This window comes from Galleria mellonella, unplaced genomic scaffold, assembly GCF_026898425.1.
Source record: "Galleria mellonella isolate WM207_F2 unplaced genomic scaffold, CSIRO_AGI_GalMel_v1 utg44, whole genome shotgun sequence".
Lineage (NCBI taxonomy): Eukaryota > Metazoa > Arthropoda > Insecta > Lepidoptera > Pyralidae > Galleria > Galleria mellonella.
The window spans coordinates 4,698,164-4,723,782 of NW_026442100.1; the positions used below are offsets into that span (position 1 = coordinate 4,698,164).

At 34.7% G+C, this 25,619-nt stretch overlaps 2 protein-coding genes across 2 annotated transcripts; both read right to left on the reverse strand.

The window, feature by feature from the left end:
* Positions 1 to 776: 776 nt before the first annotated feature.
* On the reverse strand, positions 777 to 5,428 carry LOC113518959 (glutathione S-transferase 1-1-like). The gene is made up of 5 exons (XM_026903996.3): positions 5,284 to 5,428; positions 4,807 to 4,951; positions 3,413 to 3,613; positions 1,971 to 2,176; positions 777 to 1,001 (listed from the first exon to the last, which is right to left on the reverse strand). The coding sequence occupies exons 2-5, from the start codon at positions 4,945 to 4,947 to the stop codon at positions 896 to 898; spliced, it is 654 nt and encodes a 217-aa protein (XP_026759797.1). The 5' UTR covers positions 4,948 to 4,951; positions 5,284 to 5,428; the 3' UTR covers positions 777 to 895.
* Positions 5,429 to 9,775: 4,347 nt separating this feature from the next.
* On the reverse strand, positions 9,776 to 25,227 carry LOC113514916 (glutathione S-transferase 1-1). Its single transcript, XM_052898561.1, has 5 exons — positions 25,070 to 25,227; positions 17,837 to 17,981; positions 13,386 to 13,586; positions 11,524 to 11,729; positions 9,776 to 10,030 (listed from the first exon to the last, which is right to left on the reverse strand). Exons 2-5 carry the CDS (start codon positions 17,975 to 17,977, stop codon positions 9,928 to 9,930), a joined length of 651 nt encoding a protein of 216 aa, XP_052754521.1. The 5' UTR covers positions 17,978 to 17,981; positions 25,070 to 25,227; the 3' UTR covers positions 9,776 to 9,927.
* Between the last annotated feature and the right edge of the window lie 392 nt (positions 25,228 to 25,619).

Below are 25,619 nucleotides of genomic sequence, written 5' to 3' on the forward strand. Positions count from 1 at the left end.
AGAATGAAAACAGGCCAGTCAGCCCATCATGATGAATTCATCAGGAATTAACCATGATAATTTCCAGGGAGAACCGCGAGGAGGTCGACCTGGTTGGGTATATTACTAGCAATGGGATTCTCAGTCTCCATTACTAACAATTCCTTTCCCCCCATACGTAACCGGTTCTAAAACGTATGTCGTAGTTCGATTGTCCATTATTATCATCATATCTGTCCACTGCTGAATATAGGCATCCCCTAAAGGGGAGGCATTCGTGTTTCAACCGTGAAGCAGTTGTGTTTGCATGGCTGTGTTTCGGTTTGATGGGTGGGATATGGCAGTATATTTACAGGGTACGGGGGAATAACACCCGGGTCCTTAGGAATAGCAACGCATGGGGGGTATATCTGTTATGTTCATGGTACTGCTCACGTCTATAGACGACGGTTACCACTTTCCATCAGGTGGGTCGTCAGCTTGTTTGCCATTCTAAGTTGTATAAAACAAGGCTTTGCTAGTAATTGCCACACTTGGCCGATTGATCATTATCATATCGCCTTTTAATAGTCCACTGCTAAACAAGCCTCCTCCTTAATGATTTTGCCAGTAGTTGTCACGTTTGGCAGGCAGATTGACAATCACAGGCTTTGAAGACATTTTAAGAGGGACGCTGCACCTCATTCCTCGCCCTCCCATAGTCGCCTCTTACGACACCCACGGGGAAGGAAGGGGTGGCCTATTCTATGCCGGGACCACACGGCGATTGATCATATTAAGCTAAAATAAAACTCATATTTGTGATTCCTGACAAGGACATATAATTATTCAGTGCGTTAGAAAAGTGGCGAAAATTAATTGCACAGTGCCATTTAATTAGATCGTTACCATGTTTTTTTTTTATATATATATAAATTTATGTACTTTTCTTGAATTTCTCCATAATAGCTCTCATGTGATCTAAGCCAGTTTCGTTCACCTCTTTATATCCGGCCACTTCGGCTCTCATTTTCTCATACCACCTGAAACAAACAAAACAAATTATATGTTTTCTCGTCTTTAGTCACGAGTCACCTTGGAAGAGCTAGAACGGGTTTATTTCCATAATCATCTTGGTCTCGTTACTTGTCTATTACTGAACATAGGACTCCCCATAAAGAGTTTTTGCCAGTAGCTGCCTCGCTTGGCAGACGAGTTGGCAACCATATTTAGGCTTTTGATGACTTTTAAAAGGGACGGTGAAAAAGCTGCCCCTTTCTCAACTATTAAGTTCTCTTAGTCACCTCTTATGATACCTACGGGAAAACAAAGGGTTGCCTATTCGATTGTTGCAGTGACATGAACAATACGTCACTAATTCTGGAACGATTTTGATAATTCTTTTTGCAATACAAAGATTTTACTTCCGTGTAGATCCCCTGATAATTTTGTGGCAATCGCCACAGAGTTTAGGATGCAATAATAAACAATATAATGTGATGCCATAGCAAATAGTTCTTAGCACCATAGACTTGGGGTCAAAGAAATGTAAGTAATAGAGACTAACGGCCCGCTTGCTAGCAATATACCCTGTCATTTTGACCTGCTAGCAAATCTTCCTGGAAACCAACGTGAATAATTCCTTCTGAAGTCCACACAACGGTCAACTGACCTAACTTTATCCTCACCTAAATCCTTAACATCAGAAGGAGACTTTGTACAAATGCTTGGACATCTATTTTCCATTCGTATTTCTACCATGAAGCAGTTGTGTTTGCATGGCTGTGTTTCGATTTGAAGGGTGGGATATAGCAGTGAATTTACAGGGTACAGAGAAATAACGCCTGAAGAATAGAAACATATGGGGGGTATCATGGGCGAAACAGTATACTCCGTTATGCCCATGGTACTGCTCATGTCTATAGGCCGTCAGCTTGTTTGCAGTTCTAAGTTGCATAAAAAACACAGGCAGGATTATCATTCCATATTCGCTATATAAAAGTCTTACAGACCTATTAATGTTGGGGTATTTCCTGAAGTCAACGTCTGTTAACTCTAAGGTCGAGATTGTAGCGACCGTAGAAAGATCTGCCACAGTGAGTTGCGGGCCCGCCAAATACTCCTGCCCATCCAGGAATGTGTTCATAAATTCGAGAGCTTGCTCCAATTTCTTCAACTTCTCCGCATCAGGTGGCGCACCAGCCAAAATTTGTGGATACTAAAAAGTCAGTGATAACGGATCTATGTATTTAATATTGTAATTTTTAATCGACTATAGCGGTTTTTTGGGAAGTATTAAGTATAAAAAAAATAATGCTCGCAATACTCAAACTCTAGCCCCTAATGTTAGATGTCCGGGGGGAAAGGGATTCTCAGTAATGGAGACTGAGAATCCCATTGCTAGCAATATACCTAACCAGGTCGACCTCCTCGCGATTCCCCCTTGAAACTATCATGGTTAATTCCTGATGAATTAATCATGATGGGCTAACTGGCCTGTTTTCATTCTCATCGGTCATCCTTCACTAGTGCCCTGCCAGCGTATCCCGTTAGCGCAGGCAGGGTTACCATACCATTTTCACCCATCAAAAAAAAAATGTTACATGTCCATAATATTTCCATTTTAATCAATATATATTACACCAGTACAAAAAAAAATGAAAATAAATGTTTAGTTAGCCAATAATAAAACCAGTAATATTAATAATAAATAATTACATTTCTGTTTTGCTAAAGGTTGACTGGGAGAAAGAATGTTCTGTAGTATTAAGTCCTCCTTTTGTACCAGATATTTTTTTTTTTATAACGGTCAATAAAGAATAAATATATAAGTAAGAGATATTATGTTTGTCTTTCTCTTTTTGGAAAGATTCGTGTCCAACAGTGGAAAGTAACACTAGTATTGCTGTACATTCATGTTTCTACCGTGAAGCAGTTGTGTTTGCATGCCTATGTTTCGGTTTGAAGGATGGGATATGGCAGCAAATTTACAGGGTACAGAGGAATAACACTTGAGTCCTCAAGAATGGCAACGCATGGGGGATATCATGGGCGAAACAGTATACTCTGTTATGTCCATGGTACTGCTCATGTCTATAGGCGACGGATACCACTTTTCATCAAGTGGGCCGTCAGCTTGTTTGCCATTCTACGTTGTAAAAAAAACATGTTAATAAATATAACAGATATATACAACCAGTTATTTTGATCTAAAAACTAAACTACTAAACTGATTTTGATAAAATTTCTATGAAATCAATCCGTAAGTATATCTTTCCAGATAAAAGAATTTCCAAACCAGTTTATATTTGACGGAGTTATGAGGTAACTAAAATTTTCTTTAAAATATCGATTGAAAGAAACACATAAATATTAAACTACGATTATACCCATGTTAATGTTTTTTTTTTTTAAACTAAACTAAACTAACTGCATTCAAGAAATAAATACTGACATAATACTCGCCAAATCTTTGGTACAGTGTTCCCATATCGAAGTACAGCCTCTGATCAACAGTGGCCCTAGCTCGCGGCTCCTCAGGGTACAGTCCTGTATCTTTACCATATTTGTTCACCAAATAGGTTATTATGGCTCTCGACTCCCATACTGAGAAATCGTCGTCCACTAATGTGGGGATAGTGTGCTGAGGATTGATCTGTAAAAATAAACGAGTATATTAGTAGGAATGAACGAAAAAGGCTAACTTCTTTACATGCTGTTACAAGACTAGAGAAATCAACGGTTCAAGGCGTGCAGTCATTCTCGTTAGTGTCTTAGGCAGCCGCTCAAGACTAAGAGTCCCTAATGGTCCCGAAACTAGTTGAACTTTCTCGACCAAGTTACACGTACATAAATAAATCGGTAGTTATTACATTAAAATAAAAGGATATTTTCTTTTACTGAATTAATATTATCAGATAGACTGTGTACCTAATACGAAGAGATAAGCCAATATTCACCAAATATTTGTATGTACGGGATGGATTTGATTTATGAAATTATTATATTAAGAATCATGGTAGATATTAAAAGGGATAATTGTCGTTTATAGTCATGCACATACATAGTGGCTGAAATCTGATATCAAATATTTTCCCCAAAAATGAGTCGTCATCATATCAGGTGTTCAATTTCCACTGCTGAATAGATCTAGGGGGAAGTTAACTGTTGGCGAAAGCCCCCAGTAGGGGGAGTAAAAAATTTTGTTAATAGTTGTCACTCTTGGCATGCGGGTTGGCAACCACAGTTAGGTATTGATGATGTTTTAAGAGAGGAGTCGCTGCCTTTACCTCGATCGTATAATTTCCTTTCCTTCCTGATTAAAAGTTTTGAAACTCCCATACCTAATATACACGGCGCTTGCAGAGAAGCTGACTATTATTTCGCCGTTTTTCGCATTGTCATGTTTCTGTCGTTTTTGAATACATTAAAAAAATGTTGTGCAATAGTTTTGCCGTTTTGGTCTTTTTTTGTTCACAAAATTTCTACCCTATCTAATTTTTAATTTAACTACCGACTAACACTTGGATTTTACTTAGTATAAACTCTTAGATTACACAGATAGAGCATCGAGCCTAGAAAATGGGCCAACATTTTGTTTTGTTTTTTTGTCAGTGTTCTACATACTTACGCATAAAATGTATTTTGACGTCTTATTTAATCAATAAAATTTGTGTTTCGGCATTAAAAAAAATGCAAAATTATGAGACAAAATAAATATAGGAGTTATAAAGGAATCACTCACGCAAAATTGTATGAAAAAGTTGAACCGCTTTTCTCGAAACATTTTTATGGAGACACTCTATCTATCTAAGTATAAACTATAGACAATAATTCTACGATAGGTACCTTTAGATACTCCGGTGTAAGATGTTCTCCTTTCATTAAATCTGTCAATTTCTGATTGACGTCCAAGTTGAGAGCTCTCACTGTGAGGAGCACTGCTCTGCAGGGCGCAGAGCCAGGATTCAGGTACAGATCAATAGGCATTGTTCTGTAACAAAAATAATCATTATAATTTTTATTTATTACTTACTATAACGTTAATCACTATAAAGTTCCCGATGATTATATAATAGATCCTTAATTCGGTTGTATTTTTTATGTTTTTGTCACCTCATAACTCCGTCAGTTGTAAACCGATTTGGAAAATTCTTATTTTATCTGAAAGGATACATTTACAAATTGGTCTGATAGAATTTTTTTTTTAAATCTGATCGATGGTTACTTTAAATTTTTTTTTTTTGATACAATTAAAATCGTATTATTTTGTGGGACACAATCTTAGATTTTTCACAAATCGTGATTCCATAGTCAAGTACTTACTGTGAGAAAAATCGATTAGGAATAATTATACAAAATACACCCGGAACACGTGTTGATAGCTCACAACTCTATTTACGACTAATGTTACCATTCGAGTGAGCTCCAATTTATTAATATTTGAGTGAGTCCGATAAAAAGTACTGACTCACACTCGAAAGATGATTATCACCGTTAGATATCGTATTTTATCTAATAAATGACAATGTTGACGATGACATTCCAAAATCTGACTATACATGAGTATCTGTTTTATTAAATAAGTGTACAGGGGGGAAAGGGATTGTTAGTAATGGAGTTTGACAGCCCCATTGCCAGCAATATGCCTTATTAGGTCGACCTCCACGTGGTTCCCCCTGGAAACCATCGTGAACAATTCTTGTTGAATTCGTCATGATAGGCTAACTGACCTGTTTCATCCTCACCTATCATTCTTTACTGGTGCCCCGCCGGTGTATACCGATATCGCGGGTGGGGTTACCATTCCATTATCATCCATTAAAAAGTGTACAAATCTTTCAAAGCAAAAGTATTACTGTAGTCGTAACTATTTATTGTATAACTAGTATTGTAGTTTTTATCATTTTTCATCCTAATCATATATAATCTTCTAATATATAAAATTCTCGTGTCACGGTGTTTGTTACCAAACTACTCCGAAACCGCTTTACCGATTTTTATGATATTTTGTGTGCATATCGGGTAGATCTGGGAATCGACCAACATCTATTTTTCATACCACTCAATGATAAGGGCGACCCACCTCTAATTTTTTTTTGTCAATTTTTTTTTATTATGATTTAGCATTGAAAAATACATACAATTTTAAATTTTCATCCTTTTACGATCAACCCGTGTTTTTCAATCGCGATTTTTATATTCCGCAATAGGGTTGCAAGACGGCAATCGAGTATAATAATTGTAGTACGATATATTTTCATGTATAGTTCTAGAAATAATGTATATGGTAAAACAACGTTTGCCGAGTCGGCTAGTAGTTATATAATATACAATATGAATACGCTTGTCGTGGCGGCCTTTATTTAAGGCAGCATTTCATAATGTAACCTTATTATCATATATTTTAAGTAATTATAAATGTATGCTTTGTTGGTTGTCCTTAAATAAATATATAAATAAATCCTGATGTTGGTCAACTGATTTTTAATATACCAACTAGCTTTTACCCACCATCTTCGTTTACGTGAGTCGCTTAAACATTATGATCAAGCGGGGGAAGTCGCGGTTGAAAGATAGTACCTACTCTAATTATCCACTCATGTTCTACTGTTCAGTATGGGTTTTTTCCCATACGAAAAAGAGTATAATTATGCATATTTATTGTCCTTACATATTGCCCAGAAGTGAAGCAGTTGTGTTTGCATGGCTGTGTTTCGGTTTGAAAGGTGGGATATGGCGTGAATTTACAGTGTACAGAGGAATAACACCTGAGTCCTCAGGAATGACAACGCATGGGGGTATCATGGGCGAAACAGTATACTCTGTTATGTCCATGGTACTGCTCATGTCTATAGGCGACGGTTACCACTTTCCATCAGGTGGGCCGTCAGCTTGTTCGCCATTCTAAGTTGTATAAAAAAAAAGTGCTGTATCGACATGGGTCTCATCTAATGGTAAGTGACTACCACCGCCACTACCCACAACTCCAAAGGTACTGTAGGTGCGCTGCCGGCCTTTAAAATATATTGTATTGGTTCGGAAATAATGCTGCTGGAAATTGATTCCAAAGAGATGTTGTGCGTCGAAGAAAGTACTTTGAAAAACTCACGGTGAAGGACCGCCACTATTTCAAAAATTAATCAAATTTTATAATTATATATGTAATATATATAACTCAGCAATAAAAGTGATCGAAAAAATGCAATTTTTTATCATAAAAAGTTTTTATCATAAAAAAAAAATATTAGTGTCATATTTTAATCATATTTTAACTTGCAACTAATAAATTATCTATCTAATCTATTATATATCTAGATATCGTCAGCTTGTTTGCCATTCTTAGTTGTATAAAAAAAAATTATATTAATATTATAAAGAGGAAAGATTTGAATTTTGTATGTTTGTTTATTCTTTGTAATGGATAAAATTTAATCAATTTTAAAAATTATTTCACATATAGAAAGCTACATTATCACCAAGTACCATAGACTAAATATTATTTACAAAAAAAAAATAGTAATCCATACGGAAATTGCAATAATGAAATCCAAGGTATTAAAATATAGCCTCAATAGCCAATACAAAATACTATTCTTTTTTATTTTATTATTTTTTTTTATATTGTTTTGTTTTACTTTCTCTTCATAGGTTTTTTTTTTTTTTTTGATACTGTCTTTTCTTTCCCTCTACCCAAAGGTTTTCAACAAGAGATTAAAGAAAAGACCGCCTTTTGTACTTCATAACTGTAATATAAATTTATCTTTGTATTATTTTTTAAGTGACGCAATAAAGAGTAAATAAATAAATAATTTATTCTCCATCTAACTATAAATAAATGTTTAGATAAGGTTAAATTTCGAGTTTTCATTGATGATTGCATTGATTAATTGTTTTTTTTTTATTCCCCTAATCACTGGTTGCGATATATTAAGTAAAAGGAATGGTGACAGAGTATATTTTTACACCGTCATCACACGGATGAGGACTCAGTGCAAATTATTATCAGACAACATGACCTGCGATGACTGGCTGATTTTCAAGGTCACTCACAAACGGTTCGTTAACTTGTGACTAAGAATAGTGATGCAACAATGCCTATTTCTAGAATGTTGTCAATAACAACACGAAATGTACTGAATTGTTTATATTTTTTTTAATCACTTATAATGGCATAGTAACCCCACCTGCGCTATCGGTAAACGGTGGCGGGGCACCAGTGAGGGATGATAGGTGAGAATGAAGCAGGTCAGTTAGCCCATCGTGATGAATACATCTGGATTTCAGCACGATGGTTTCCAGGGGGGATCACGTGGAGGTCGACCTGACCTTACTAGCTATGGGACTGGTAGTCCGCATCACTAACAATCCCTTCCCCCCTTGACTTCGTAGGTAGGTAGTATTAGCACAGAGATACCTATTCTACTTAATTATCTTTTATTTGTAATCATAAATAACATAGCGTGTAACGGAACGAGTCTAACACGGGTTTCCGAGAGTGAAAAGGATTGTTATCAATGGAGTTTGACAGCCTCATTGCTACCAGTATACCTTATTAGGTCGACCTCCACGCGGTTCTCCCTGGTATCCATAGTACCAGAGAGAGACTTTGTACAAAAGTCGATTGCTTGGGTACCTCTGTCCCATTCGTGTTTCAACCGCGAAGCAGTTGTGTTTGCATGGCTGTGTTTCAGTTTGAAGGATGAGATATGGCGTGAATTTACTGGGTACAGAGGAATAACACCTGAGTCCTCAGGAATGGTATCATGGGTATCATGGGCGAAACAGTATACTCTGTTATGTCCATGGTACTGCTCATGCCTATAGGCGACGGTTACCACTTTCCATCAGGTAGGCCGTCAGCTTGATCGCCATTCTAAGTAGTATAAAAAAAATACGCCTCTAATTGATGTGTTCATCTAGCCTTGAGTTTAGAAAGAAAGAAAGAAATGTTTTTGTTCAAGTAAACTTAGATTTACGCATTTTTAAATAGTAATTTTTCATTACTTACTTACTTATAACATTCTACATAGTCTGTTTAATTATTGTGAACATATTGTTGGTATATCTTTTATAAATAAATAAATAAATAGGAGTGGACTAGAAGTAAGTACTCCTCTGCTCCTCTCCTCTCTCTGGACATCTGGTGTCAATAGTTTCTAAATCCTCTTTGTTTTACACAAAAATTTTCTAATGTAACTTACCGGATGATGACTTCACGTGCCCTTCGAAGTAAATGGCAATAATTTTTAAATGATTTTAACTATGTAGGTAAATGAGTTTCAAAACTGCAGACGTTCAGGCTTGGATTCGACCTTGGGTTCTCCACAGTATGTCTCTAATATACATACATACTAGAATATTGATTCAAATCTAAACTTTTACTTGTATATATTAATAATATAAAAAGACTGTTAGTATGTTTGTAATGAGTAAACTGAAAAATTATTTTAACTGATTTTAAAAATTCTTTCACCTACAATATTTTCATTATGGGAGAGTAACATAAGTTATATATATTTTTAAAAATTTTATACGCACTCGAAGTCGGACCGTGTCGCTAGTAATATTATAAATAGGAAAAAATTAATTTAATTCCGAATAGATAAAAACAAAAATTAACCGATTTAAAAAAAAATGACTAATAAATAACTCTTCTTATATATATATTTTCTGTAAATTCTATTGTAATTTTATTTTACTGGCAATAAATATTTCCTATTCTATTTTATTTGTACTATTACTTACAAATATGATCATGTACGGACCTAAATTGTAGATTGGCGGAAAACGATTTTAAAAAAAGAAATACAAAATGTTTAATACAATATAATTTATTTGTGCCTTATCACTAAACTTATATTAATAAGTAACATGGAAAACGGTGTTAAATTTGAGAATACGGTGGCTTTACTTATTCGTAAAGTGTAAAATTTCGTAACAAAATTTTAAAAGCTTCTCAGCCCTCGTTCACTTCTTGAGCATGCTGTTGACGAGCCCCTTGAACGCCTCCAGTCCTTTCTCGTTAGCCTCTTGGTATCCTGGTGCGGTGCTCCTCACTGTCTCGTACCATCTGTAATGGGTATTTGATATATTTTGAATTGAACTGACTTCAGGAAGGGAAGAAATTTTCATTTCGGTTGCATTTTTCTTCATCATTCAATATTAAAAATTCTTTTTTTATTTGTAAGAATAAACTTCCTGAATAGTTCCTGAGAAGTTTTATCAAAATCGGCTTAGTTATTTAGTTATTTAAAATAACTAATTATGCCACAATTGAAGTCTTTTTTTTTGTAAAACAAATTCTTAAATTATGTAATAATTCTGCTAATACAGAAAAAAGAACTTTAATTTTGGAACTTAAGACTATTAGTTAAACACAAGAGCTTTTGGATAAAAAATTATTTGAAAAGAAAGGTATTTATTTCTTTTATTACTGAAGGGTTGATAGAGGCAAAGAGAACTTTGTCTACCCTAGGATATGGCCTGAAAACTAAAGACTAATTGCTAAGCAGCCACTTAACTACACATAGAGATGTCTTCTTTTAGTTCTTTCTCTATTTATTATTATGTACACGCGAACGAAGGCGTGAACACAGCTAGTGTAACAATAAAATTAGCTACACTCGCCAGTTTTAACACGTTGATATTTATATCTGAATGTTAATTTTAAAAAATCTGGACCCGTTTAATTTATAGCATAACATAAGATATCTCGTATGATGCTTAAAATTTGATTTAATAGTATTAAAATACAAAATGAAAAAAAAAACAATACAAACATACACAATGTCCAAAATTATTTGTTCTATACAAAGTAGAATAGTATACCTAATATTGTAATACCTACAAGCCAAGAGAACAATCTAAAAAGTTCTCTCTGAAAATACAAAATTCCCTGTTTAAACGTCACTATGTAAATTTTATTATAGATTACATTACCAGAGGGAGACTTTGTACAAAAGTCGATTGCTTGGATACCTCTGTCCCATTCGTGTTTCTACCGTGAAGCAGTTGTGTTTGCATAGCTGTGTTTCGGTTTGAAGGGTGGGATATGGCGTGAATTTACAGGGTACAGAGGAATAACATCCGAGTCCTCAGGAATGGCAACGCATGGGGGGTATCATGGGCGAAACAGTATACCTACTCTGTTATGTCCATGGTACTGCTCATGTCTATAGGCGACGGTTACTACTTTCCATCAGGTGGGCCGTCAGCTTGTTTGCCATTCTAAGTTGTATAAAAAAAAAAAAAACTCACCAGTTGAATACGTTGATATTTGTTATTAACTGATTTTTAATTTTTAAAAATCTGGACCCATTTATTTCATCGTAACATAGGATCTCCTATGATGCTTAAAATTTGATTTTATTGTACTATATTGACAACTTAGATTATACAAATACAGAATCTTATAAATAAATAGAGTATTTTCAGTGGCACCAATTTGTAATAACAATAATAGCTTTGTTTTTCTCACGCCAGCTTCTCCGTTTCTAAATTACAAATGAAGTGGCCAATTCAAACTGCGTATTACAAGTAAATTGATTGTAAATTATAACTTACCTCTTAACATTAGGGTATTTCTTGAAGTCAATATCGGATGCCTCGAAGCTGGATACGCTCGCGATGAGACTCAGATCGGCGACAGTGAGGTTGGGGCCTGCCACGTATTTCTGGCCCTCAAGGAATGTGTCCAGGAGCTTAAGAGAGTCTTCGATTTTGGAGGCCTTCTCTTTGTCGGCCGGGGCACCGCCGAAAACTTGTGGATACTGTTTGGTAAAAAAGAAATCGTTATTAAAAAGAATTAATTGTTAAAAAAATTTAATTATTATACACTCACAATGACACCCAGATGTTATAGAAAATAAAAGAATATTTATGGATTGATACCAATATAGTTGACAGTTATTTGTGTTGATTTATATAATATTACATTAAGCATTTTTGAATTGGAGAAGATAAGGTATAGGTCACCAGAAGGAGACTTTGTACAAAAGTCGATTACTTGGGTACCTCTGTCCCATTCGTGTTTCAACCGTGAAGCAGTTGTGTTAGCATGGTTCTGTTTCAGTTTGAAGGGTGGGATATGGTGTGAATTTACAGGGTACAGAGGAATAACATATGAGTCATCAGGAATAGCAACGCATGGGGGGTATCATGGGCGAAACAGTATACTCTGTTATGTCCATGGTACTGCTCGTGTCTATAGGCGACGGTTACCACTTTCCATGAGGTGGGCCGTCAGCTTGTTTGCCATTCTAAGTTATATAAAAAAAAAAGGTACAAAACGAAATTGGAAAGATGCAGATTTGTTTAATTCAGCTGCCATTATTATGCGTGTGACTGCCAACAGTCGAAGATTGACTACTATTATTACTACCTGAAGTTCCACAACCATCCATCAATCTCCGATCGCTATTCAGTTCACGCATGTTTTGCTATATATATAATAATCAAATTGACTATGTTTGATTTGAGAAAGGAGTCAAAAGTTCGAAATTGTATTCACGAAATATATTCTGAAAGAGGACGAAGCAAGAATAGAATAGAAATATTATTTTATTCAAAAATCTTTATTCAAAAATACTTGTTTATGCAAGCTCTTTTTAATCTTCATTGTTTATGATTCTATTGCTAGGTTCGGAATGTTATTATCTGCTTAGAAGTCTCCGCAAAAAACTCTACAATAAAATCTTTTTAATGGGCACTGTTGGCGACAGACCTCTTTTTATATAATTTACCTTTTTAGAATTATATTTTTATATTATGAATATGTCTTTTTGATACTTATTTTGTTTTTTTACTTGATTGCCATATTGTTGTTATAGTGTGTACGTCTTAAGAAAATATACTGGTAAGCCTCTCTTAATATTATTTTATTATTGTCGCTGCCCTCCTCTCCAACCAGCGCCGTTTTTAGGCACTGTAATTATACATTAGGATTAAGTTCTATTCCTATGTAGTATTCAATGTGAAACAAACAAGTAATTTGTTAAACATTGCTCTCAGCTGTTTTTTGGGGAACTCAACCACCCTGCTCACCATGCCGCCACCAGGATGGACCTTGACTCACTTCAAGTTAACTACAAGATAAAATAAGATGTTTTTTTATACAACTTAGAATGGCAAACAAGCTGACGGCCCACCTGATGGAAAGTGGTAACCGTCGCCTACAGACATGAGCAGTACCATGGACATAACAGAGTATACTGTTTCACCCATGATACCCCCCATGCATTCCTGAGGACTCAGGTGTTATACCTCTGTACCCTGTAAATTCACGCCACATCCCACCATTCAAACCGAAACACAGCCATGCAAATACAACTGTTTTACGGTTGAAACACGAATGGGACAGAGGTACCCAAACAAACGACTATTGTACAAAGTCTTCCTCTGGTAAAGATATTAGGATTTAGACTTACGAAATAATCAGCAAATCTCTGGTACAGGGTGCCAATATCGAAGTACAGCCTCTGGTCAACGAGCGCACGCGCCTTCGGGTCCTCAGGGTACAGCGTGGAGCCCTTGCCATATTTGTTGACCAGGTAGGTTATGATAGCACGGGATTCCCATAGGGAGAATCCATCGTCAACCAGTGTGGGGACTGTGTGCTGGGGGTTGATCTGAAATTAAAAGAAGCATTTCGTTAGTGTTTTTTTTCAAACTAGCTATTTGAATTATAAAAATATTGAAAGAAGGTATTATTTTTATTTAATAATTATTTTTATTTAATTAAATTTAAATTTAAGTATTTTTAATAGTAATTTTTCAGCCAAAAAGAACAGACATGAAACTCAGCTGTTGTTTATATGTTTTACAACCTGTCAATCGCAACCCCAAGGGAGGGCCCACTATTGTTCTTAGCAGGTTACGATTACCTATAAAAAGCTAAGTAAAACCACAGATAATGTAAAACTAACAAACGCTGTTTACTGGTGCAATAAAGAGTTAAATAAATAAATAAATAACAAACGCTGTTTACTCAATTAATACGAAGTGGTAGACAATTAAAAATGTCGACGTCGAAGTCATTGGTATACTGAGACTGGGGGTCATCTGATTTTATTTATTAGTAAACGCTTGTTGTATTCAAAAAGTTTGAGGAACACTGGTTTATTCGAAGTCGTTTTCAGATTGTTTACAGATACGTATACAGAATGAAGAAATATTTTATTATTTAAATAAAATAAATATTATACGGTACAAAAGTTCATAAAAATACCTAATTAGAGTTTAAATTGGTATGGCAGTCTGTGTACACGCTTAGGGTCACTAATAATAGGTACAATACTGTAAGTACTTAGGTCGCTGCGTACCGGGCGTGACGAGGTCGGAACTGAGTAATTACGTTTTGTAACTTTGAGAACCGGTTCAAGGGATTTTTGTTACTTGTGGTACTGAGATGCAATGTACAACTGCAAGAATGTTAGATATGCTTGGAATTGTATTTGATTTATAAGCGACTTCACAAAGAAGAGGTTCTCAAACTGATGGTATTTTTTTTATGTGAATGAATTACGTTGAATAACTTGATTTGATGCTTTTTTTATACTACTTAGAATGGCAAACAAGCTGACGGCCAAGCTGATGGAAATCGGTAACCGTCGCTTATAGACATGAATAGTATCATGGACTTAACAGAGTATACTGTTTCGCCCATGATACCCCCCATGCGTTGCCATTCCTGAGGACTCAGGTATTATTCCTCTATACCCAGTAAATTCACGCCATATCCCACCCTTCAAACTGAAATACAGCCATGCAAACACAACTGCTTCACGGTGGAAACACAAATGGGACAGAAGTACCCAAACAATCAACTTTTGTACAAAGTCTCCCTCTTAATAAATAAATAAAAATTCAAAACTAGCTAACTGAAAAAAACTCTCGCTCACTAAAAATTTAAATCGAACGAACGGTTAAATCATTCTAGCCATTATTATATGATACACTTTCACACTTTAATGTAAACAAACAAACAAACAAAACAACAACTTCAGTAACAAATATGAGACTAGCGCGGGAACAAACCAAAACAGTACCAAAATCGGTTAAATATTCACTAGACTTCATATAACATACACAGAAAAGAAATAACACGTGTAATGATAATTCCCTCTATTTGGAAGTCGGTTGAAAACAAACATTAGTAATAAACAGCAATTCCAGTCCCCTTCAAAGTTCAACGCTCCGCGGCACACTATCGACTGAGTTACATCATCAGCATTTGGCCTTCAATAATACAAATAAAGAATTTAGAATGCAATATCATAGCGAATAGAGTCAAAAATTGCGTAACTGTATATTGTTATTTGGTCGTTTCGCAGTTAAGTGTCGACGGGAAACTGGCCGAGTGCCATAGATTCCGGGTCTAGGAAATATCTATCTTGGTAACGATTTTAGTATCCGAATCGCCGAAAGCATTGAAGAAGTAATTAAATATAATTTTTAAGAAATTTATTCCTTTGCCGAAAAAAAGACTGGTAGAATTAAAAAGAACATATAATGGTATGCCAGGTTTCTTAAAGCATGCTGGTACATCTTTTATACTAGATAAAGTTGACCGAGTAGGTATTTTTTTTTACAGATGGGAGATTTTAATAAAAAAAGAAATTGTCTTCAGCATGTAAATAAAGGAAAGACCACTACCAGAGGGAGACTTTGTGCAAAAGTCGTTTAGGTGTACAAAAGCTGTTATGTTTGCATGGCTGTGTTTCGGTTTGAAGGTACGAGTATAACACCTTAATCCTCTGCAATGGCAACTCATAGGGGGTATCATGGGCGAAACTGTATTCTCTGTTAAATCCATGGTATTGTTCATGTCTATAAGCGACGGTTACCGCTTTCTATCAGGTGGGCCGTCAGCTTGTTTGCAATTCTAAGTTGCATAAAAAAATCTGGTACATATTTTTTACTAGATAAAGTTGATCTAATAGCTATTTTTTACAGATAGGTAGATTTTAAGGGGACAAAATGTAAATAAAAGAATGATAAAACAAATTAACAATGTTTAATCATAAAGTCATCGTTATATTACGTAAGGAAAATATTTTGAACAATAAATATTATTATATTAATCTCCTTCGTTTAATTAAATCCTTGTAACCATTAATTACAGTTTAGAAGTTTAAAATAAGTTTCCTGTTGTTTTGTGATATTATTTATTTTTCTATTAACTACTAGCAAGTAGAACTTAGTATGTATTATATAGGTATATAGGAAAATTCCGTTTAACTTTTAATTAATTTATGGGGTCATGGCAAACATTGCATGGAATTGTTAAGACTAATGAACGCCGTCGTTTAAAAGGGTTGTATTACTTTATCATTGCGAATTTATATAAGTTTAGTTTCCGATAAAGAGAAAATATGAGCGGGTCATCGTGCCTCTATTTACCAGGGGTACCATGACCCACACTTTGAGAAACCCTGGACTAGGACTTAGCTCTTTCTGTGAAGGGCATTTATATTTGAAATAGCACATTGTACCTACCATTAATGGCTAATAAATGAATCATTAATCGATTCTCTGAATATCTGTGTGTGTTTGACATCATTAATCTACAAAAAAACCCAAGATGTACAAGAAGATATTAAAAAAATTGCTATTAAAATAAAGAGTCTTTGACCAGATTATTAATACATTTATTATTATTTCTTTTCTATTGTTTATCGATCTTACTAATTTATTTTATTTATTTATTATATATATAATAAATACTTACATATATAATACAGTTGTAACCAAACGATTACTATACAAGGAAGATATTTAATAAAAAAATAAATATATGAGTGTATTAATTACATTAGAAACCAAAACTATTACATTAAACAATTTTTAGAAATTTTGTCTGTTTGTAAGTTTGTTTCGGCAACACGTAAAAAGTATTTCACTAATTTGGATATAGTTTTCAATGTTGTGTTATTGAGGGTCTAATAAAAAATAAAATTGTTGTTTTATCTTGCGATACGCTATCTAAAACTAATCTATTTTATTGATTTTCCTCCTTCTGAAAGCCACACGTATAACGTAGGAGTAGTGGGCAAAAGCCAGTACACACTAGACAGTTTGGTATTTTTCAAAAAAGGAATAAAGAGGGTCAGCAACGCGCATGTAATACCTCTGGTATTGCGGGCGTTCATAGGCTACTGTAACCGCTTACTATCAGGTGGGTCGTATGCTTGTTTGCCACCTCAGTGATATAAAAAACAACCAATTTAATAATAAACCACATCATGAAAGAATCATTTTCTAAAAAGACTTTCTGGGGTCATCAACTTATATGAAGAATCGAAATTGAATAATTCACCAAATTTAGACATAAAATACTCCAATATTTACTAAAAAATAATCCAATCAAGTTCTCGTATATATCGCAGTGTAGTTCCAACATAGAATCGGCCAACCCTTCCTGTCCCGTGGGTGTTGTAAGAGCCGACTAAAGGACGACGAGAGATGGGCAGCAGCGTCTCTCTTAAAACATTACAAATAGCTTGCGGTTGCCAACTCGCTTGCATAGGGGGAGGCCTATGTTCAATTGTGAAAGTGAAGTGAAATAGTGCTGCTGTGATGGTTTGTTTTTTATACAACTTAGAATGGCAAACAAACTGACGGCCCACCTGATGGAAAGTGGTAACCGTCGCCTATAAACATGAGCAGTACCATGGACATAACAGAATATACTGTTTCGCCCATGATACCCCCCATGCGTTGCCATTCCCGAGGACTCAGGTATTATTCCTCCGTACCCAGTAAATTCACGCCATATCCCACCCTTCGAACCGAAACACAGCCATGCAAACACAACTGCTTCATGGTTGAAACACGGATGGAACAGAGGTACCCAAGCAATCGACTATGTTTGACATACCTTCAGATACTCAGGCTTCAAATGCTCGCCGTGATGCAAGTCAACCAGTTTCAAGTTAAGATTTAGGTTGAGAGCCCTCGCTGTGAGCAAGACAGCCCTGCACGGCGCGGAGCCAGGCACGTAGTAGAGATCGATGGGCATTGTGCTGCAAATTATGTCCTATTAATATAATAATATTATTCATTTTGTTTGGTTACTTTTTTGTATTTACTGTGTCTGAATAGCGCCATCTACCTTTCTCTCTGTACTTATCTACTGTTTATGCCAGGTCGTCTGTAAGAGATTGCTTTTAGTAATAAGGCCGCCTTTTGTATATGCACATTCTGAGGGCCAACCATTAAATATTTTCCAAGACACCCCCGGATTAGACACCACGCCGGCATACACAGACCACCAGTGTATGCCGGCTGAAGAACCCAGTGACCCGGAGGTCGTAGCCTCCGGAGTTGAAGCCGGGGTAGAGGGGTTTACCCCGAGGCCCCTACCTCGCCCGCTTACACAACAAGGTGGACTAAAAGAGAAGACCACGTACTACTAATGTTTTCCAAAATTTCGGAGCCAAACGAAACAGAAATTTGATGTTGAAATTACATAATACATGCTATTTGGAAATATTACAAATGTTAAAATATTGTTCCTTTGGACTTTTATGATAGTATGTATGACGAACGAAATGTTAAACTCCATTTATTGGTCCGATTTTGGTATAAACAAAAACACGAAATTGAGGCCGAAATTTCGGAATTTCATTTCATAATAGACCCGCTGTATAAATACACCTTGTATACATCTCTACTGTGCGCAATAGTTTATTATTACTATTAATAGGTACGATGTACCTACCAATAAACATATAAATATGTATGTAAATAATACATATATACATAATATACGTATATATATCGCAAAACGTGCGTGAACAAATGGCAGTCGGAAATTGATGTCTAATATGGAAGGTTGTGGAACTTCTGGTAGTAATAGTGGTAGTCAGCACTACATTTTGGAAAAGGTTGGTCTATAAATAGTCATTGGTAAGTTCATTGCACTTATAAAGGTCAAACATTTACAAAACGTTATAATGTAATTAAGGAAATAGTTTATTTTAATAGCTATATTCGTGATGGACTGGGCAGATATTTTAATCGTGGGTTTTGGTACCTACTCTGTTAACTAGGGGGGAAAGGGATTGTTAGTAATGATATTTAACAGCCTCATTGCTAGCAATACACCCCATCAGGTCGACTTCCACACGGTTCCCCTTGAAACCATAGTGATTAATTCTTATTCAATTGGCCAATAGTCTATGGGCCAACTGATCTGCCTTCATCTTCACCTGTCACCCTTCACTGGTGCCTGCCAGCGTTATACTAATAGCGGAGGCGGGATTACCCTCCCATCTTTACCAATTAAAAAAAAACACTGTTTACTATAGTAACTAAGTACCTATATAACTATTTAAAGGTTCTATAATAACTACCTTTAACATTACATCACGTTGGTAATTACTTAAAAAGGTCATATTGAATAATTCGTTTTGTTATATCAAGAAGTACGTGCCAGTGTTGGCACGTTTATAACAGGTTTCCGTAAATATTTTTGTTTTTTAAATCGACTCCAAAATAGGTGATTGTCAATTGGGTTGTATTTTGGTTGTATTTTTTTTTATATTGGTTACGTCATAGGTGATTCCGTCAGTTATAAACAGATTTGAAAATTTCTTTTTCATCTAAAAAGATATGCCAGAAAAATTAATAGATACTTACTAGTATTAATACTTCCTATTACCAGCAAAATTAATTGTTTTATTTTTCTTTTTATTGTTGTTTTTTTTTTTTATTTTTATTACTGGTAATAAAGATTATCTATCTATGCTTTCAATTTGGTTTTCAAATTTAAATAACTGGTTTTGCCATAATTCAATTACCGGGTTTTATGGGACAAAACTTTTTATCACGTTTCCCATTTCTGTGTTATTTTTTTTTATATAATATAAAATAATTTAGTTAATATTTATTTATACCAATAAGTATTTACATATTTATATAGAATTAATGTGGTCGTGATTGTAAAAAAAAAAGTAATTTTGGTGTATTTTATTCATTTGTAAATGTAGTTTTTAGATAATAATAAAATTTTGTTAAAAAGTTTCCATATCTTAGTGTTAACACATGAAAACTTTTTTGTTATTTATAATAATTTGAATATAATAAAAAATAAAAAAAAAAATCATTCTTTTTCTAGCTGTCAACATGTATGTGTATTCATAAAATTTAAAATATTTAATATAAAGCAAAATACAGTTAGAACACTAACACTGATAACTATAAGTGTGTATTGTGTGCAGTTACCACAGAACCCTAAAAGCGGCTTGCATTTGTTTGAAAGTGAATAATGTAGAAATAGGAAGTAATTGGGTATTGAATTGTTTCTGTTAAATTGAGTGAAAAGGTCGCACTGACCTTCGATTTGGTGGACGATTAGAAGTTTTATTAGTGTTAAAGTTTTAGTTTGTCCATTCAATTATAATATATTTATATTATTGATTGTTTTCAATTATATAATATATATTTTTTCTCAAATATGCTTGGAAATGTGAGCATTATTTTAACAATCTTCTTGGAGATAAATCAAAATTGCCGTACTGGCCAGAAACAATGCGGGCAGCGGCCGGCAAAAGTTGTATGAAAATCCATATCTGTTGTTTTGCGGCCAGATAAATTACTATGTAAACTCATATCTGTCATAATGTCATAACTATTAAAAGGTTTTATTTAAATTTCGAACTGGCTTGCAAATAGAAAGCTGTTTATTGAAAAAAAAAAAACAAAGGAACATTATGGCGCGTGAAAAATTATTATTGTTCGTTATTCGTCATTGAGCTTAAAAAGTAAAATTGTGTTTTTGATTTCCGCGCATTGTTTGAGAAAAGTACTATACAAACCTTGGCCACAACTAGGCATCGATGGTCTCACGTTTGTGTGCCTCGGCTACGCCTCGGCCCACATTTGCACGTTCGTCCATTAATGCCTCAGTTGCTAACCACTGCAGTAATGTACTATAAAGTTTATGATCTAATACTGCTTCTTAGTTTGTATTCACACAAATTCATTATTTATATATTTAAACTTTTTGAAAAGAGCAACAGCTGAGTTTCTTGCCCGTTCTTCTTGGCGGAAATTACGTTCCGAATAGGCGGTAATGAAAAATTTACTATTAGAAAATGCTCAAATGTGATTTACTTGATTATAAATATTCCTTTCTTTCTTTCTTTTTATATATTTAGTAGTGTCAAATATTTAATCCTCACTAACATCATAAAGTAAGAAAATATGTTTGTTTGTTTCTTTGATTAGTTGCGAATTTACTATCAGGCTGAGTAGGCTCGTGTGGTCCCGGCATAGAACAGGCCACCCCTTCCTTTCCCGTGGGTGTCATAAGAGGCGACTAAGGGATGGCGAGGGATGAACAGCAGCGTTCCTGTTAAAACATCTTCAAAGCCTAACTGCGGTTGCCAATCCGCCTGCCATACGTGGCAACTATTGGCAATACAGATTAGATTTATTCGCAACATTGTATGTAATGCGAGTATTATTTTTTTATACAACTTAGAATGGCAAACAAACTGACGGCCTACCTAATGGAAAGCGGTAACCGTCGCCTATAGACATGAGCAGTACCATGGACATAACAGAGTATACTGTTTCGACCATGATACCCCCCATGCGTTGCCATTCCTGAGGACTCAGGTGTTATTCCTCTGCACCCTGTAAATTCACGCCATATCCCACCCTTCAAACCGAAACACAGCCATGCAAACACAACTGCTTCACGGTAGAAACACGAATGGAACAGAGGTGGCCAAGCAAACGACTTTTGTACAAAGTCTACCTATGGTAATTTTAATTTCTATAATTTTTAATTATAGAAATTATAATTAAATGGTTTAAAAAAACCGACTTCAAATGTGGTAAAATCAGAACTTTTGATTTAAAAACAAAATAACTGAGCGGATTTTGACAAAATATCTATTGGACCAATCTGTAAACGTAATCTTTAAAATAAAAAAAAGAAAAATCCAAATCGGTTTACATCTGACGGAGTTTTTTTTTGATGGGTGAAAATGGTATGATAACCCCCCACCTGCGCTAACGGTATACGCTTGCTGAGCACCAGTGAAGGATGATCGATGAGAATGAAAACAGGCCAGTTAGCCCGTCACTATGAATTCATCAGGAATTAACCATGATAGTTTCCAGGGAGAACCGCGAGGAGGTCGAACTGGTTGGGTATATTGCTAGCAATGGTACTCTCAGTCTCCATTACTAACAATCCCTTTCCCCTCAACTGACGGAGTTATGAGGTAACAAACATAAAACAAAATACAATCGAGTTGAGAACAAACGAAAAACGAACAATAGAAATGCTCACGTAATATTTTTTTATTTACATTATACAGGTGTATCGACTATGCTAAGCTTTCAATTTCATTTAAACTGCTAACCCATATTTATCCACCATTACGTTCACTGCCTTTTTTGCGGCAATTCAATGCGGAATTACAAGCGACTGGGTGTTATAGAAATGGCCTCAACTATAACCTACCTACCATTCAAGCAGTACCAAGGTCGTCGATCAGGCGATTCTGACAAAATTCTAACAAGTCACTGTTTTTTGTGGCGACTTTATCATCCGCGTTTGTTGCAACGAAAATTCTAGTTATATCGCTTGATTATTTATTGTCAATGTAGGTATATAAAAAGGAACATATGTATATATAAAAAAAATATTATAGAGGGGCTTTATGAACGCAATAGGACCCAAAACAATGATTTTTAGAATTTTTGTCTGTTTATCTGTACATTTGTGCACGTTAATCTCAGAAACAGCTTAACTTAGATGAGTGAAAATGGAATGGTTACCCCGCTTGCGCTAACGGGATACGTTGGCGGAGCACCAGTGAAGGGTGACAGGTGAGAATGAAAACAGTCCAGTTAGCCCATCATGATGAATTCATCAGGAATTAACCATGATAGTTTCCAGGGGGAACCGCGAAGAGGTCGACCTGGTTGGGTATATTGCTAGCAATGGGATTCTCAGTCTCCATTACTAACAATCCCTTTCCCCCCCCCCCCCCCACTGACGTGTGGTTTATCTTTACAAGTCATTTTGAAAAAAATATTTCATACATTTTTCTAATTACATTTATACACACGCGTATAATGTAGCAGGCAAAAAGTTCGTAAATAAAAATACAACAGGAGTCATTAGACATTTGATATTTCAACAAATATCGAGAATAACGTTAATTGTTAGGATTATAAATAAAAAAGAATAGACTCGTGGCCTTGTTCGAACAAAAACGATGAAATAATACATACTTAGTTGCAAATCTGTTTATAAAAGGTACAATGTATAAGTTTTATAAACGAATATTGAAAATGAAATAATTTGCTCCTGTAATCCTTATACAGCCACAAAATATATTACTAGTATTTAATGTCGAAAACAATTGTTTAGGAGTACCCTAACGATAGGGTCCTTTCCGACATCATAGTATAATAAAGGACCCTAGTCAGTTATTACCCTAACTTGTTTTTATTACTACAATTGCTATAAATAAGAGTATTATATCAAATGATAAATAAATTCTTTAAATAAGAAAATATTTACCATTCAAGGTAGATAAATAAAGTACCTGGCTGTCAACACACATTCAATAACAATATTTATATTATCACATTGTGTATGTACTTTAATAACTTGATAACTTTACGTGTCTTGAGTCGACTCAGTATATTGAACACGGCTATTAAAATGCCGGCCGGTTACAGTCATCAACAAATTGCAATAATTATTTTAGTGGCGTAATAGATTTCTTTTAAAGGGTGATAATGGAATGGTAAGCCCACTTGCGCTATGGGTATACGCTGACGGGGCACCAGTGAGGAATGATAGTGGACGATAAAAGTAAATCTTCTTCAGTTTCTAGGGGGAATCGCGTGGAAGTAGACCTGAAGGGTGTATTGCTGGCAATCCCTTTTCCTCCGCCATAATAGGTTAGGGTTCCATCTGACACCATAGTATCAAAAGGTACCCTACCCTATTGTTATATTATTCGTATACATAAGCTGCTATCAGTGGTAAATAAATTATTTACCATTCGAGATAACAAGGTAGATAAATAAGATACCGAGCTGTTAACACACATTCAAAATAACATATTATCACATTATGTAAACTATTATAAAACTAGATAACTTTGCGTGTTTCCAACTGAGTTTCTAGAACACGCCCATTAAAACGCCGGCCGGCTTGCATCAACAAATTGCATGTGTATGTATGAATAACGTTATCTGTACATACCTATTATTATTATAAATGCGGAAAATTCTAATTTTAGTTGAATGTTTGTTACTATTTCTAAAACAAAAGCTTCGGAACAGGTTTGAATTAAATTTGGAATCGGGATAGATTACATCCTAATTATATATATATATATATATATATATATATATATATATATATATATATATATATATATATATATATATATATATATATATATATATATATATTATTAACCACATAGATACACCATTCTTTTGGTGTTTTTTTTATCTATAGCGCTGTTGTTACGATATTTAAAATGAAGTCCTAGGTTAAATTCTCAGTCGAATACATTTAGAAACTTCTTTGAAAGATGTTCATTAGCTAGTTTCTCATACTAATTTCAAGCGTAATAACAATTAGATTCACTATTGTTATATTTTTCAGGGTCGGGTTTGATTGAAATATCGTACCTATAAGCAACTCACAATCAATAATTCCTAATTACATGATTCATTATGCACCTTTAACTGACGTGGGAAGCAGTTACGATTAAAAACTGGTTCGTTTGTAGGTAGTACTTAATTTTAACTAGTTCTTTGTTAACTTTCACTTTGTGTTTCAACTATTTGGTCAGTTATTTTTGTTAAACCAAATTTAAATTATGAAAGTTGTATAATGTATAACTGTAAATTGTTACTACAAGCATTTAATTGTAATAACAATAAGTATTTGTAAAATTCTAGATTATTCTATTATCTATTTGAATATAATGTATTTGCTTTAGACGCGAATGCAAAACGAGAACCAAAAATCTACAAACTGTTTGCACGTGTAGACATAAAACTGGCCACAAACACACCACGCACAAAAAATAATTATAAAAAAGAAAAGAAAAAAACTTACGATTTGATGTTTTAAATTTAGAAACTAAGGTACAGTGAGGCGTATGCACGAGTGTGGATGGAGTAACTGAGTAACTGCGAGAGGAGGGAGGTCATCTGTTTTATAGCTGCGCTGTATTCGTGACGCATGCCCACGAAACTAAGTTTTCCCACTTTAGAGGTTTAGTGTGTTTTAACAAATGCAAGTCACAATTATAATTAAAGGACTAATTAAATATTCAAGCAGTTGTGAAGGAATTGATTCCAGTTTTTTCTATTTATAAATAATAATTTATACGGGATAAATTAGGTAGGTATGTACGTCATAGATTAATATAAGTTTTCCCAAAAGACTCCATCATGGAATTCCTTAATAAAGAGTTAAAAAGAAGCTCTTTTTAACTCTTTATTAAGCCTGGTTTCGTAGATGTTTTTAGGCTACGACAACTGCTTACAATCAGGCTTGTTTACTATCTTAGCGGTAAAAAAAAAATATGACTAGTCACAATTTTTTTTTATTTATTTTATTAAACTTACTTAATTATTAAGTCTGTTTCTTATTGGGGTGGTAA

Coding starts and splice junctions, on each gene's coding strand:
- LOC113518959 (XM_026903996.3), bottom strand. CDS start 4,947: ATGCCTATTGATCTGTACCTGAATCCTGGCTCTGCGCCCTGCAGAGCA. Junction 3,614..4,806: donor TTACACCGGAGTATCTAAAG/GTACCTATCGTA, acceptor TTATTTTTACAG/ATCAATCCTCAGCACACTAT. Junction 1,002..1,970: donor AAATACCCCAACATTAATAG/GTCTGTAAGACT, acceptor TGTTTGTTTCAG/GTGGTATGAGAAAATGAGAG.
- LOC113514916 (XM_052898561.1), bottom strand. CDS start 17,977: ATGCCCATCGATCTCTACTACGTGCCTGGCTCCGCGCCGTGCAGGGCT. Junction 13,587..17,836: donor TGAAGCCTGAGTATCTGAAG/GTATGTCAAACA, acceptor TTTTAATTTCAG/ATCAACCCCCAGCACACAGT. Junction 10,031..11,523: donor AAATACCCTAATGTTAAGAG/GTAAGTTATAAT, acceptor TACCCATTACAG/ATGGTACGAGACAGTGAGGA.